Source organism: Corvus cornix, chromosome 19 (assembly GCF_000738735.6).
Source record: "Corvus cornix cornix isolate S_Up_H32 chromosome 19, ASM73873v5, whole genome shotgun sequence".
Classification (NCBI taxonomy): Eukaryota; Metazoa; Chordata; class Aves; order Passeriformes; family Corvidae; genus Corvus; species Corvus cornix.
Window position 1 is genome coordinate 9,331,402 of NC_046348.1, and position 12,372 is coordinate 9,343,773.

At 49.5% G+C, this 12,372-nt stretch overlaps 2 protein-coding genes across 7 annotated transcripts in view; one reads left to right on the forward strand and one right to left on the reverse strand.

Annotated features, from left to right (window-relative positions):
• On the forward strand, positions 1-1,344 carry ZNHIT3 (zinc finger HIT-type containing 3). Its single transcript, XM_039562684.1, has 4 exons — positions 1-87; positions 411-442; positions 512-661; positions 859-1,344. Exons 1-4 carry the CDS (start codon positions 8-10, stop codon positions 1,047-1,049), a joined length of 453 nt encoding a protein of 150 aa, XP_039418618.1. The 5' UTR covers positions 1-7; the 3' UTR covers positions 1,050-1,344.
• Positions 1,080-12,372, reverse strand: part of MYO19 (myosin XIX) — a 27,390-nt gene continuing 16,097 nt past the window's right edge. For 3 of the 6 annotated variants that reach the window (XM_019287566.3, XM_039562676.1, XM_010402316.4), the window contains exons 12-25: positions 11,706-11,877; positions 11,437-11,510; positions 11,223-11,344; positions 9,483-9,596; positions 8,935-9,111; positions 7,919-8,065; positions 7,587-7,694; positions 6,944-7,014; positions 6,189-6,298; positions 4,250-4,410; positions 3,498-3,627; positions 3,253-3,338; positions 2,642-2,938; positions 1,080-2,218 (exon numbers count right to left, since the gene is read on the reverse strand). In XM_019287566.3, coding sequence (XP_019143111.2) covers positions 2,090-2,218; positions 2,642-2,938; positions 3,253-3,338; positions 3,498-3,627; positions 4,250-4,410; positions 6,189-6,298; positions 6,944-7,014; positions 7,587-7,694; positions 7,919-8,065; positions 8,935-9,111; positions 9,483-9,596; positions 11,223-11,344; positions 11,437-11,510; positions 11,706-11,877 — 1,898 coding nt within the window. In that variant the 3' untranslated portion in view covers positions 1,080-2,089. Of the gene's footprint in view, positions 2,219-2,641; positions 2,939-3,252; positions 3,339-3,497; positions 3,628-4,249; positions 4,411-5,723; positions 5,821-6,188; positions 6,299-6,943; positions 7,015-7,586; positions 7,695-7,918; positions 8,066-8,934; positions 9,237-9,482; positions 9,597-11,222; positions 11,345-11,436; positions 11,511-11,705; positions 11,878-12,372 lie in introns of those variants that run through there. The other 3 variants (XM_039562677.1, XM_039562680.1, XM_039562678.1) reach the window with 3 other exon arrangements.

The following is a 12,372-nucleotide window of genomic DNA, read 5'->3' on the forward strand; positions in this document are numbered from 1 at the left end:
CGCGGCCATGCGGGCCCCGGGGCCGTGCGCGGAGTGCGGAGCCCGGGGCGCGGCCCGGTACCGCTGTCCGCGCTGCGGCAGCGCTTAGTGAGCGAGGGACGGGCGGGGAGGGGCGGGAGAGCGGCCCGGTACCGCTGTCCGCGCTGCGGCAGCGCTTAGTGAGCGAGGGACGGGCGGGGAGGGGCGGGAGAGCGGCCCGGTACCGCTGTCCGCGCTGCGGCAGCGCTTAGTGAGCGAGGGAGGGGCGGGAGAGCGGCCCGGGACCGCCGTCCGCGGCGTGAGCGAGGGAAGGAAGGGGACGCTGAAGGGGCTGAGGGCTCCGGTGAGGGGAGCGGCGGGCGGGGCGGGACGGGGCCGAGCGGGGCCGTCCCCCGCCGTTCGCCGCCCCTCTCACGCTGCTCTCCCCGCAGCTGCTCCGTGCCGTGCTGCCGGACCCACCGCGGTGAGTGCGGGCCGGGAGGGGCCGGGAGGGGCCGCGGGCGGCCCGGGGCTAACGCGGCTCCGTCCGCAGAGCGCTGCGCGCCGGATTCCCCGCGGGAGCGGGCGGCGGCCGGGCACGGCCCCAGCCCCGGCCCCGCACACGGCCCCTGGTCCGTGGAGGACATCCTGGGCGAGGAGGACGAGCAGGACCGCGTCCCGCTGCAGAAGCTCAAGCTCCTGGGTAATGTGGGGAATTGGGGCTGGCGGGGCTTCTGCAGAGCGAGCAGGAATAAAACCCCCCGAGTTCTGCATGGAGCTGCAGCTTAGCCCAGGGCTAAAGGAGTTAAAAGTTAGAGATCTGCTCCCTTTGAAAGTTTGTTTGCAAAATAAGGGTGGTGTCAGGCACGTTTGTAAGTCTCGATTTGTTCCGTGTTAAAGGAGAATCAGAAGAACTGCGGGGTTTGCTGCTGAACCCCCACCTCCGGCAGCTGCTGCTCACCATCGACCAGGCGCAGGACAGAAGCTCCCTCATGAGGAGGTTCATGCAGGAGCCTCTGTTCGTGGAGTTCGCTGACTGCTGCCTGAGAATTGTGGAGCCTCCCGAGAAGGAGAACGTCCTCCCCGAGTGAGCTGCTGTGGGAATGTTTTTTTTTTTTTCCCCCCTTGATGTTTATTTTTTTTGAGATTTGCCAGCAGCCAGAGCTGCCCCATTGTGTGTCTTGGTCCCTTTGCCCATGGGTGTCAGTGCTCTGATTTCAGCTTAGAGCTGACAAACTGTGACAGGGCTGTGTTGGGACAGAGTTTTAGATCCTGGGGGTTGAACTTGATACTCAGTGGAATTCTTTCTGTTGGCACAGAAATGCTGGCAGCCATGGGAAATGTTGTTTCACGGTGACAGTATTAAATAATTGGCATTTATTTTAATCCACGAGTACTCTGAAATGGTTTTGTTCACTAAAGGGTGTTGGGAAGGGTCAGACACCTTGACAAGGGATCGAGCAGTTTATTTTAGATGACATACACAGAACAGCCAAACATTTTCAAGATCCATGAGCAACAAAGGGACGGTACAGAGCACCTCTGGTGAGCCCCTGGGCAGGGTGGTGCTGTTGGGGGAGCTCTGGAGACACCTGGCAGCTCTGAGAGTTCGTAGATTTTGGTTCTGTAGATAAAAGCAAGAGCCCAGCCTTGCCTTTCCCTGAGACATCTGCCCTTAGTGTTGCAGTGGCTGCTCCTCACTCCTTGCTGAGTGAGTGAGTGAGCAGTCAGGACGGCTGCAGCTCTGAGAATCCAGCAGGAATCAGGAATATTTGCATTATTTGCTCTCTCGTGCCCAGCCTCTTGCTCGTCCAGGCAGTGCCAGCAGCGTTCAGTTCAAGTATTTATTACCTCAAGCACCTGATCTGTTTGAATTGATTTGTTGCCATAGTGTTGGTATTTCCTGTAATGTGTGCACGTGTGGGGAGGAGGAGCAGCCCCCCAGATTAAATTTAGTGGATATTATCATGTCTATTGCAGCGTGTTCTAGATCCCATCATGTCATACGGGCAAGGCAGTGCTGTGAAAGCTCTGAGGTAGCAGCAGAAATGGACATTGAGTGATTTGAAAGCAGCAGCTTGCAGAGAGCCCTCCCTGGAGGCCAAGGCCAGGGGAGCAGGGAGGGCAGAGCCTATGTGGGCAGGAGTTCCTTTCTGTCCAGCAGGATCTGGTTGAATCCCGTGATGGAAAACGCTTCCCTGTGGGGGCTGACATTGGCAAAATGCAGGGGGGACCTCCTGCAGTGGAACTTGACAGAGCCCTGCAAGACAAGAGGGGAAGAGTTCAGCCAGATGTGCAGCTGATTTTGTTACTCACACTTAGTGCTTGAGTGTATGAGCACTGGTGGACGAGGACAGAGGAGTCACTGCAAATGGATTTAAGAGAAATGGTCACTACAGAAAATACCAGTACTGTAAACTGAACTGAGATCAGCTCAGGCTCTGGAGATTGGAGTGTTCAGCACTGAACTGGCACAGTCTGTAGGAGCTGTGGCCAGTTGTTGCACACAGGATTTGATGCAGACACAAAAATGTTCCCCACCCCCCAGACCCGAAGGTGATTTGTAACAATGCAGCTTCTGAGGGAAGCCAGTGCCTGTGGCTTGGTGGGAAACGCTACCCCAGACTATTCCAAGCTTGTGGCAGCTCCCCTGTGCTGCAGAGGGGCTTGAGGGGGTCCTTACCTGTGGGAGGGCTCTGATGGAGGCGATGCCACAGCCCAGGGCGGAGCTGTCCCCCCTGGAGCCGCCCTCCTGGAGCCCCCTGAGGCAGCTCAGCAGCGGCAGCGCCCTGCGGGGCCCCGTGACACTGACAGGGGCAGCAGCCAGGACAAGGCCCAGAGGCCAGAACTGGACAATTGCCTGCAGAGGCCACGTTGTGTCCAAAGAACAGGGAGGTTTGGCCAAGGTAGCTCCAGGAGCTGGGAACTCCTTTCCTTCCCCCTCGTCCAGTTCTGCTGCTGCGAACGCGGCCGCTTTTGCCTAAAAAAGACACAGAACAACAACGTTCCCAAATGTCCTGGACACAGCTTAGGATATCAGGACACAACTGAGAGTCTAAATAAGAGGGGATCTGAAGGACAGCACACCCCCTGGGCCATTCCCGTGAAGGTAAGGAGTGAGTTTATTCCGCAGGATAAACCAGAAGCAGCTGTATGGGACTGGCATCTGCTCTTCAGCTGGACAAGAGTTTTCTGGAGCACTGGGTTTTCAGTTCTAGTAGTTATTACTCTTCCTGAGACACTAAGAAGCCTCAGTGGCTCCATTCCAGTGCTGTGCTGTACCCCCATACTCACTTTCCATCTCCTCCAGCTGTGTTTGATGACGTTGGCAGCCCTGCGCATCCTCTGGAAGCGATTCTTGGCTAACCAGGAACGAACAGCTGAGGATTTAATGGAGACAAATCTGAGTGCAGAGAATCTCAGCAGCTCTTGCACGCAGTGTGAGAGATGGCACTCAACCACTGGTGCCACTGTAATCCCCCAGTGTGACTGGGAATGTGCCTTGTTCTGTCATTTCAGGCCCACCCTTAGCAAGTCACCTGCTTGGATGAGAGTTGCAGAGCGTTTCTCCTTGGCTGCTTTCTTCTCTTTAAATCTTCTCCAACAGCACTGAATGCAAAATGCCTTCTCATTTAACACCTTTGCTCTCCTGGCTTCCAGGAGCTCCAGCTGCAGTGGGGACAGGAGCCTGGAGTTAGGGATGGAATTGTGCTCACAACTCTTCCTCTTTTACAGCCTCCTGGTGTTTGGGGGACCACAGCCTCATTCCAGTGTCCTGTGACTGCTGGATTAGGTTTGGGAAGTGACAGCACTCCTTCAGTGCTTTTTAGGTAACATGTAAATGAAAATGGAAGTACGTGGGGGGAGAAGTGGAGCCTCCCAAAGTCCCAGCAGCAGCAGCAGGTTAATAAGCAGCTCCACTGAAGAGGCTGCTTCTATGGCTGCATCCTGCAAGCTTGGCAGGAGTGCATTTATCTCCTTAATTTCTTTCCCAAGGAAGCTGTGTGTAGGCCTGTTGTCATCTGGAGCTAAGGAAAGCTGTCATCTTTACTGGAATTCTGACAATTCTAGACCAAGTGCAGCTCCTTGTCCACTGGCAACACAGAGGCCATTAAACAAAGTGCTTTGGAGAGCTGGATGCTGATGGGTGCTTGACTGAGTTTAATAATTTGATGGAAAATGCCAAATTCTGGTCACACTGGCTTGGCAGGAGTTTTGCCTCCACCATCTGTGCCAGAATGCCCCTGAGGCAGGTGCACTCCAGAGCCACCAGCCAAGGGACAGCACTTACCACAGAATTGGCCAGGAACACTTTGGTTTTGCCACAGTAGACTGAGGGGATTTCTGCTCCATTCCCTGTTCCCTGAGCAGGGGTTTGTCCCACAGCATCTTGAAGGATCTCCAGAACAGCAGCACGTGATGCTTTGTCCTCATCCATCACCGGAGTCTCACCTGGAAATGAAACGTTGAGGAGGAGGCGTCACAGAACTTGGAAATCAGGACCAGGGAATTGTCTTTGCACTGAGATTTCTTGGCCATTTAGAGGGGAAACACCTGCAGCAAGAGTGGAGGAGGAGATGGCTGAGAGCACTTGATCTTGCTGTGTTTAAGGCTAAAATGTGACAGCACAGATTCCATCAGGTGCCAGCAACCAGAAAACCAGTGTGGGGTGTTTTAACTGGGCTGTAGTTGGGTGCTGCCTTCTCATCTATTATAACCTCAGTTATCCCCAGGTAAAAATGTCATTTGGGGTAGATTTAGACTGAAACAGGGAGGCCCTCAGGTGTTGTCCCATTGTTAAAGCATCCTACATGGAAACAGGAGAAAGCAGCAGCAACGCAATTAAGAATATATTGAGCAGCTCAGTCCTAAGAAAATCCCATTAAATACTCAAAACTCAGAGCTGTGGGAGCAAAGAACAAAAGGCAGGGAATTGTAGCCTTAATATACTGAGAAGTGCAGGAAGGGGAAACAAATTCTAAGCAATTGTGCAGCTGTCACAGGGCATTGGGAGCAGCTATGGGGTCCTGTGCTGAGCAGGAATTTATGGCAGCAATTACAGGTTATTAAAGCCATTTCTGGGACACAGTGCACAATTTTTTACATTACAGCCAGATGAATCTCTCTGGAAATAGAGGCAGACTTAATTCAGACCTGGAACAAGAGATTGTTCCAGGCAGTGCTGCAGGAGCTCCTGCATGGACAGTGCTGGATGGGTTTTGCATCATTCCATCCTGGATACTGTTTGCTTATCTGCTATAAATATTTCTAAGGAGATGAGAGCATTTTAAGGTCCTGAAAACAAATAAAAGCAATTCTTGCTTACAGGAAGACATCTGGTGACTCTGATGGTGTTCATGGGGCTGGGCTGATAAGGGAACCCAAAGCTTATCCCCGTGTTTGGGCAATTGTTTTGCTTTGTTTGCAGCTTATTACCCCCTCAAGATAAAAAGGACTAAAAACCTACCAAAAAGAGGCTTTGCAGTTAATGGGTTTGTAATTGAGGGGGAAAGATCCAGTCTGTAAGTAATTTTCCAGCCTGCACTTCCTTACTTCACCCCATTTCCACACGGTGAGTAGATTTCCACCTATTTTACTCATCTGAACAGGCTGGTGGTGCTTCCCACAGCTGCTGCTTATTGAACAGACCCACTGGGTAGAGAGGGGATTAATTTGAGGGAGAGAAAGGGGTTGCAATAACCTTAATACTAAATGTAACCACCTGATGAGCTCCTCCTTTCAGGAGTTCATAGCAAAGGCATTACCTGTAGACTGGGTTGTGTTTGTTAAAGTCCATCGTCACTCCTGCTTAGAAAAAGAGAAGTTTGCAGAAGGTGGAAGAAGCAGCAGAGTCCAGGTAAGCTGGAAGGTCAGTGATTCAGCAAGGAAACAAGGAGGAGGGGAAAAGAAAGGAAGGAGAAGGAAGATAAGGCAAAAGGTAAGTGGATTTCGAGTTTACTAAAGAATCAACTCTAAACCAAATTAGGTTGGGTGAGGGGAACCCCAGACACCACTGTAACTGTGGTTGTTCCACCCAGGAGGAACACAGAAAACCAGCAGTGAGGGGGAAGATTTTAAGTGTTAGGCAAATTAGAAACTCAGGTTGGTGATAAGTTAAAGAAGTATTTGGAGAACAGTGGTGAATACAGTCATTATCTGATCTATGGGACACCAAATGGGTGCAGTGACAATTTTACTTGATGGCAAGGGGATTACCTGAAGAAACTCACCTTTTTCCTCAGCAGAATGAGAGTTGCTTTTATCACACACACTTTTTTTACTGGAGCCCCAGGATTTTCTCAGTATTTTGTAGCGCTCAGTGAAACTTTGGAAAGGGATCCTGACAGACAAACGTACAGTGAATTCCAGGCAGGAGTCATTGCTGTATGGGAAAGAACTGATCCTCTGAAGGGGGAAAATTGCACAATGGTTTCATGGATCCAGTGCATGGGATGCAAACAGACTGATGCCCTAAATGGTCAAACAGGCAAGAAAGTACAGAACTTCTGAAGAAATTCAGGAGACTGCCCAGGAACAGTGCCTGGAGCAAAGCCTGGGCAGGAGCTGTGCTTGGCTATGCTGATGGTGAGCTCCACCCCATCAGTGCTGAGTCTCAGAAACGTGATGAGCTCAGGCCTTGCTCTGCACCCTCTAAAGGTGGTCAGGAAAGCCCAGCCAGGCTATGAGGAGATGCTCAGCTCTGAGATTACTACATTTAGATAAATGCCATTTATAGTTTCATTGCTGAGAATGTTACTGTGAAGCCACGTTCAGTTAGAAAAGTTTTAGTGTAGTCCACATCAAAACATCTTTTCCCCAGCTTCTCAGACTGGAAAGGCACAGTGAGCTCTCAGCTTTGAAAGGATCAGTAGTTTTGAGGTCTAAAACTGCAAAATATTTGCGTTTCCTGCTTATAAATTCTTCTGAAGAAGTAAATGCCACTAATTGCTATAGAAATGGATTATGCTGAAGAAGCTGGACTTACCTGACTGGGAAACCTGCTGCACTGATGGTGATGGCTTCCACTATTCCACAGGCCTGTAGCTGGCTGAGAACCTGAGGCACAAATTGAGATGGTTTAGGCAACGCTGACTTTGTGGGAGCTGCTCCTTGGGTGCCCTGTCCTGGGCATCCACAGCCAGCACTGCCCAAACCCAGCAGGGTGTGAAAAGCCAGTGCTGGTATTTCCATGCTCAGTGCTGCTATTTCCATGCCCAGCAGATTCCACGAGTGCTTAAAGCTTGACTTCCCATCAGATGAGGTTCTCTAGTTACAGCTTTAGCACCTGCTGCTCTGCTCCCAAAGCTTCTCAGCTTCCTGGACTCCAGGAAGGAGCAAGGTTTTGTTTTGAAGGTATTTGTGTGCCCAGGGCTGCTCAGATCACCTTCATCAGTTTGAAGGGCTGGGAGGGCAGCACCCCAAATAACCCCAGCAACAAGCAAGTTGCAGCTGGAAGAGCTGCTGTGCTTAGGAGCAGTTTTGGACAAACACCTCAGTGACTTTGAAGGATGTTTATCTCAAAGGAGAAAAAGCTATTTCAAAATGTGCTGTGAAAAGAGCTCTGCCAGTGACTCAAGTTCCTAAGAAACCCAGTGCAAAGCCCTGGGGAAAGGCTTTGGAAAAGTTACCTCTTCTCTTCTAAAAGTCATGGCCTTGCAGTCAGCATTAGGCTTGATGCAGCGGATGTAATGGGGCGTGGTTCTGCTCAAAATCTCCATGAGATGTTCCAGGGAGCTCTGCAGGAAACAAACACAGGGCTCATCAGGGCTCCTCCTCCTCAGGGATCCTCTATCCACCCCACAGAGCTGCTCGTGGCAAGGATGGCTTTACAGACTCAGTGTCAGAGCACTTCTACAGGACAGCTCGAGCAAAAATCTGCTCTGTGGATGTTTTCATCAAATTGTTGATGGCAAATTCAGAAAGTTTCCAAAATTACAGCAGAAACCTGAATAGGATGTACCTTGAACTTGGACACCACTGTTAAAACAGCTGCTCTGTTCTGGGTTTTGGTGTTATTTTGGTTCTCTTCTGTCACAGGAAATAATTTTTGAAGCAAAGGGTCCTTTGAGTTCTGCAAAACATGGACCAGCTCTGGTGGAACAGCATCCTGCAAACACAGACATGACTGTTAGTATCTGGACCTGGCAGGCACCTGCACCTCTGAAAATAACTAAAAACTCCACATACAGAGACAGAACAGCATTTCTGATGCCAAATTTGAGGTAACCACAGCTGCAGTTTCAAATCTGATGATGCTCACTCATTCACAGTCACATTCAGGAACAGAAAACAATGTTTGGCTGAACATTCAGCAAATCCAGTCAAATGTACAACTGCTCCCAACATTGTTCTTGTTACACAGCCTAAGTGAGCTCCAAGTCTCAGGACTGGTTTAATCCCTGAAGGACAGACTGCAGCAGACATCAGAACTATCCCTTTTAATTAAGAGATGGTGTTTTATTGCTAAATAAATAACAGCCCTTGCCATAATTGCTGGGGATGTCAGAGCTGAGAAGGGACCCTCCTCTCTGCAGATTATTTCACATTTCAATTATTCCCTGATGGCACAACAAGGCCAAAAATTTGAGTACTTTCAGCACTTTCAGTAGTTAAGCCCGTGCTCTCGTTTTTCATAAACTTATCTGAATTTTGGGGGAATGAAGTGATGTATTTGTAGCTACAGAAATGCCCTGCTGCTGATTCTGCATCCCCCAGGAATGGAAGAAGCCCAGATTTGCTGATGGCTGACCTCATCCTCAGCTCAGAGGTGCAACAAAGCATCTGCTCGTGCCAGTGATGGTTCAGAGAATCACACTAAGAACATGACTGAGTTTTACGTGGCCTGAAGGATTTACTTGGAGCAAGGTATGTCCAGTCCCCAGCACTAAACATATTTTTTAGTGGTGCTTTGACTTAAATCACTTCAGGTCTGTAGAATATTTATGATTTTAAACAGCTCTTTCTGCAAACACCTACCTTATTCTTCTCCACCATCGCTGCCAGCTGATAGCAGACTTTGCCAGCATAATGTGAAATGATAAAGTTGGGCTTCTTACTAAACTTATCTCGACTTAAGCACTGATTACTGGACAAGGCTTTCTCAATCCTGGTCTGGAACAGGTCAGTGTTGGAGGCTCTGTTCAGACGACACTCCTGCAAAGGACACACACAACTGCAGCATCTCGTATTTGTCCCAAAGGACTGGCTCTAAAAGCTACAACATTTAAAATTGAAATCATAGCCATTTTACCTTTAGAGCTGCTTTGAGTATGCAAGGCCTGAAATATTGGGAAGGAAGGGGGGGAAAGAAGTAATTGAGGCTTCATATTTGAATCAGAACATCCAGGATCAGAGGGAAACTCAGAACAGGAGGAAGCAGTGCCGTGATTTTTCTGAAACTGAAGCTCTGCAGAAATTTTATGGCTGACAAGTTCTCTGCTAACTTACTGTTTGTGTTTTCTTTGGTGGCGTAGGACAAAGGCAGGAACTGGGCCCAAAAAATGAAGGGTTTAGATCACACTTACCTCATTCAGCAGGGAAAAAATGCTGAGAGGATTTCCCTCTATCAGATCAAGGCAGTTCTGGTTATCCTGGTAGTTTATGAATGACCACTGCAGGCCTTCAGCTGCATATTCTTCCTGAAGGAAGAGGGAAGGGGTTATTCTGCAGCAGAGGGCACCAGAGCTCAGAACGCTGTGCCTTGGGCAGCTGATCCAGGTCCTGTCGGAGGAGTTAATCCCAGCTCAGCTCCAGGTCAACACCAAGCTTGAGAAAAAAAAACCCACACGAGGATATTCTACCCCAGGTAGCTTTTGGGTGTGGATCAGAACCTGCTGGAACAATTTGTCTGAGGATTTGGGAACCCCACGGATTTATCAGAGTGAGCTGCAAGGCTGCTTTAGAGAGCAAACAAAGGCTACAGTCACACAAAGCCTTTCCTGGCTGTGCTGAGACTTTCCCTGAAGGACAAGGAACAAGCAGAACTCCTTCCCTGGACTGGGACACAGCCCTAACCCATCCTCTGTGTGCCAGGCTGGGCTCCATTTAAAGCAAAGCCTGATCTGAAACGAAGTGCAGAGAGATCCTGGTTGAAATAATTGGTACAATATTTATGCTGAATTACAGGACAAACTGTCAGCAGTGTTTAACAAGCACGAGCTCTGGGCAGTTATTTGAAAAGCCTCCTGCCAAAAGCTTGCTCAGCACAGCCACTAATGGCATTTAAGTGGTTTGGGGGACAGCCAGATCCAGAGGTAAGAGGGCAGGCAGTGAGTGGGAGGGGTGCTATAAACAGAGGTCATGGAGCCGTTTCAAGCAAAGCAATTGTGTGCTTGAACTCGGTTTTCATCTTCCCTGACCATTAACCCCTGGCATGCTGACCAGGGCAGGCAGGCAAAGCAGCCTGGGGAAGCAAAGAACAAACAGCAGTCAAAGAAATCCTTCTCTCCTGAATAAATTGACAAAACCCTGCCGTGAGGCAGGAGGTGCCAGCACGCTGGTGCCATAGAGAAAATAATTTCCCTGATTCCAGTTAATGGCAAAGAGCATTTTGGTAATGGATCTGCAGTGGGGAGGGGCAGAGCAGCAGCTCTGGCAGGGGCTCTGCACCTTGCAGGGCACTCAGATGAGAGCTGGAATTAGCAGTGTGTGACCAGGGAGGGACTGCACGCTGCAAATGCCTTCACCACTGTGAAACATCCCCATTTGTATCTGTCCTTACTCAAAAATAAAAGCTGGTGCACACTGGGGCTTTGTTTTAAAGGCACCAGCATGACAGTGGGTTCAGGGAGCTGTGCCCCTGTGGCAGGAGGCCTCCACAGGTGCCACGTGCTCAGGTGTTTGGGTTACAGGCTTCTGTTGGGCTCTGCCTTCACACCAAGCTCAGCCTAGGAGCTCCACTACTCTAGGGCCTTTGTGCTCCATGGTTGTAAGCAGCAGCTTCCAAGAGAATCTCAACTCAGGCTGCACTTACCCCAAGAAGTTAGCTTCAAGTGCTCAGTTCTTTGAGGAAAAGCAAACAGTCTGACAGGCAGAGATCCAGTAGAGCTGGGAACAGATTTCCAGTCCCCAAGAGACAAAGCTGTGTCATTCCAACTGCCCCACACTCCCCTCTTTAAAAAGCTGCTGCTCCATCCCACTGCCTTCTGTGGCATTTCTAACTGCAGCTTCCCATCTGACCAGGGGCACAGCCACACAATTAAAGTGACAACAGATGCTGGTTTAAATCAGATATTGAAGATTTGATCTTCAGTTTGGGGTATTACCTGCTGTGCCTTCAGGTAGTGAGCTACAAAGTGCTGCTGCAGTTTCTCGTTGGCATAATTAATACAGAGCTGCTCCAAGTTGTTTTCAGGGAAGGCTTCAAATCCATAAACATCCAACAAACCTGAAGGAATGAGGGAGGACAGGGAGCTTTAGTTTAGGAGCAGCTTGGTGGGCTGATGGCCCCTGAGTTAAACCAGGGTGGGATATCCATACCTATGAAGCTGGTCCACGCTGAGGGATCTGTGTAGATGTTTTCATTTATGACCAAAACCAGCCACTCAAACAACCTGCAGACAGCAACAATGGGCTTAGCTGGGAGCTGCTTGCTTGCAATAATCAGAATTGTTTCTTTTACTGCTGTTTCTATCAGTGTCACTTGGAAGGAGGAGGAATTTCTGATGTGCTGCCATGAAACAGCAGCAAGTAAATCCCTCTGGCCTCCCCATCCCCTCCCAAAGTCACCTGGATTAGCACATCCTTACCTGGCATAGATGACTTTGGCCAGGCAGTCCCTCCTGGTCTCACACTCAGCTCTGGAGCAGGGCTTCTTGAACACTTGCTGCTGCCTTCCAGCAGTGATTGTTCGAATCCTTAAAGATTCCAGCAGCTCCTCGACGGGAATCTTGAGCAGATCCCCCGTGGTCTTCACAAACCCTTGTTCAGGAGGACAAACAAGGTTACCTGGTGTGCTCATACCTCTAAAGGTAAGGAAGGGCTAGGAGATTGTGGAGAAAAATGCCACTTCCATCAGCTCTCCAACTTAAATGTGGATTTTGGATCTTTCTACACAAACTTGGGAGCAAGTTTTGCAAGATCAGACTCTTAATTTGGATGCAGAGTGCCCCTAGAATTTCAGGTACTCTCTTTAAAACGAAGCAATACCAGAAAAAGCTCAAGTTTGCCACACTGAAGTTGTTTTTCTCTCTAGGTGTGTCTGTTACTTGTTCACCTTCTTTGAGCAGGGACATCTAAATCCAGACAGACAAATCAGTTATCACCAGAAAAAAACAGGGATTTTGGGGGTAGTAAGGAAGTGTAGAAAAAGAGTATTTGCTAACAAAGCATTTAAGATCTTGCTCAGCTGAGCTGTACTCAAAAATATTTGAATATTAAGTAGTTTGAGTTCAGAGCATGTGAAACTGTAGTAGG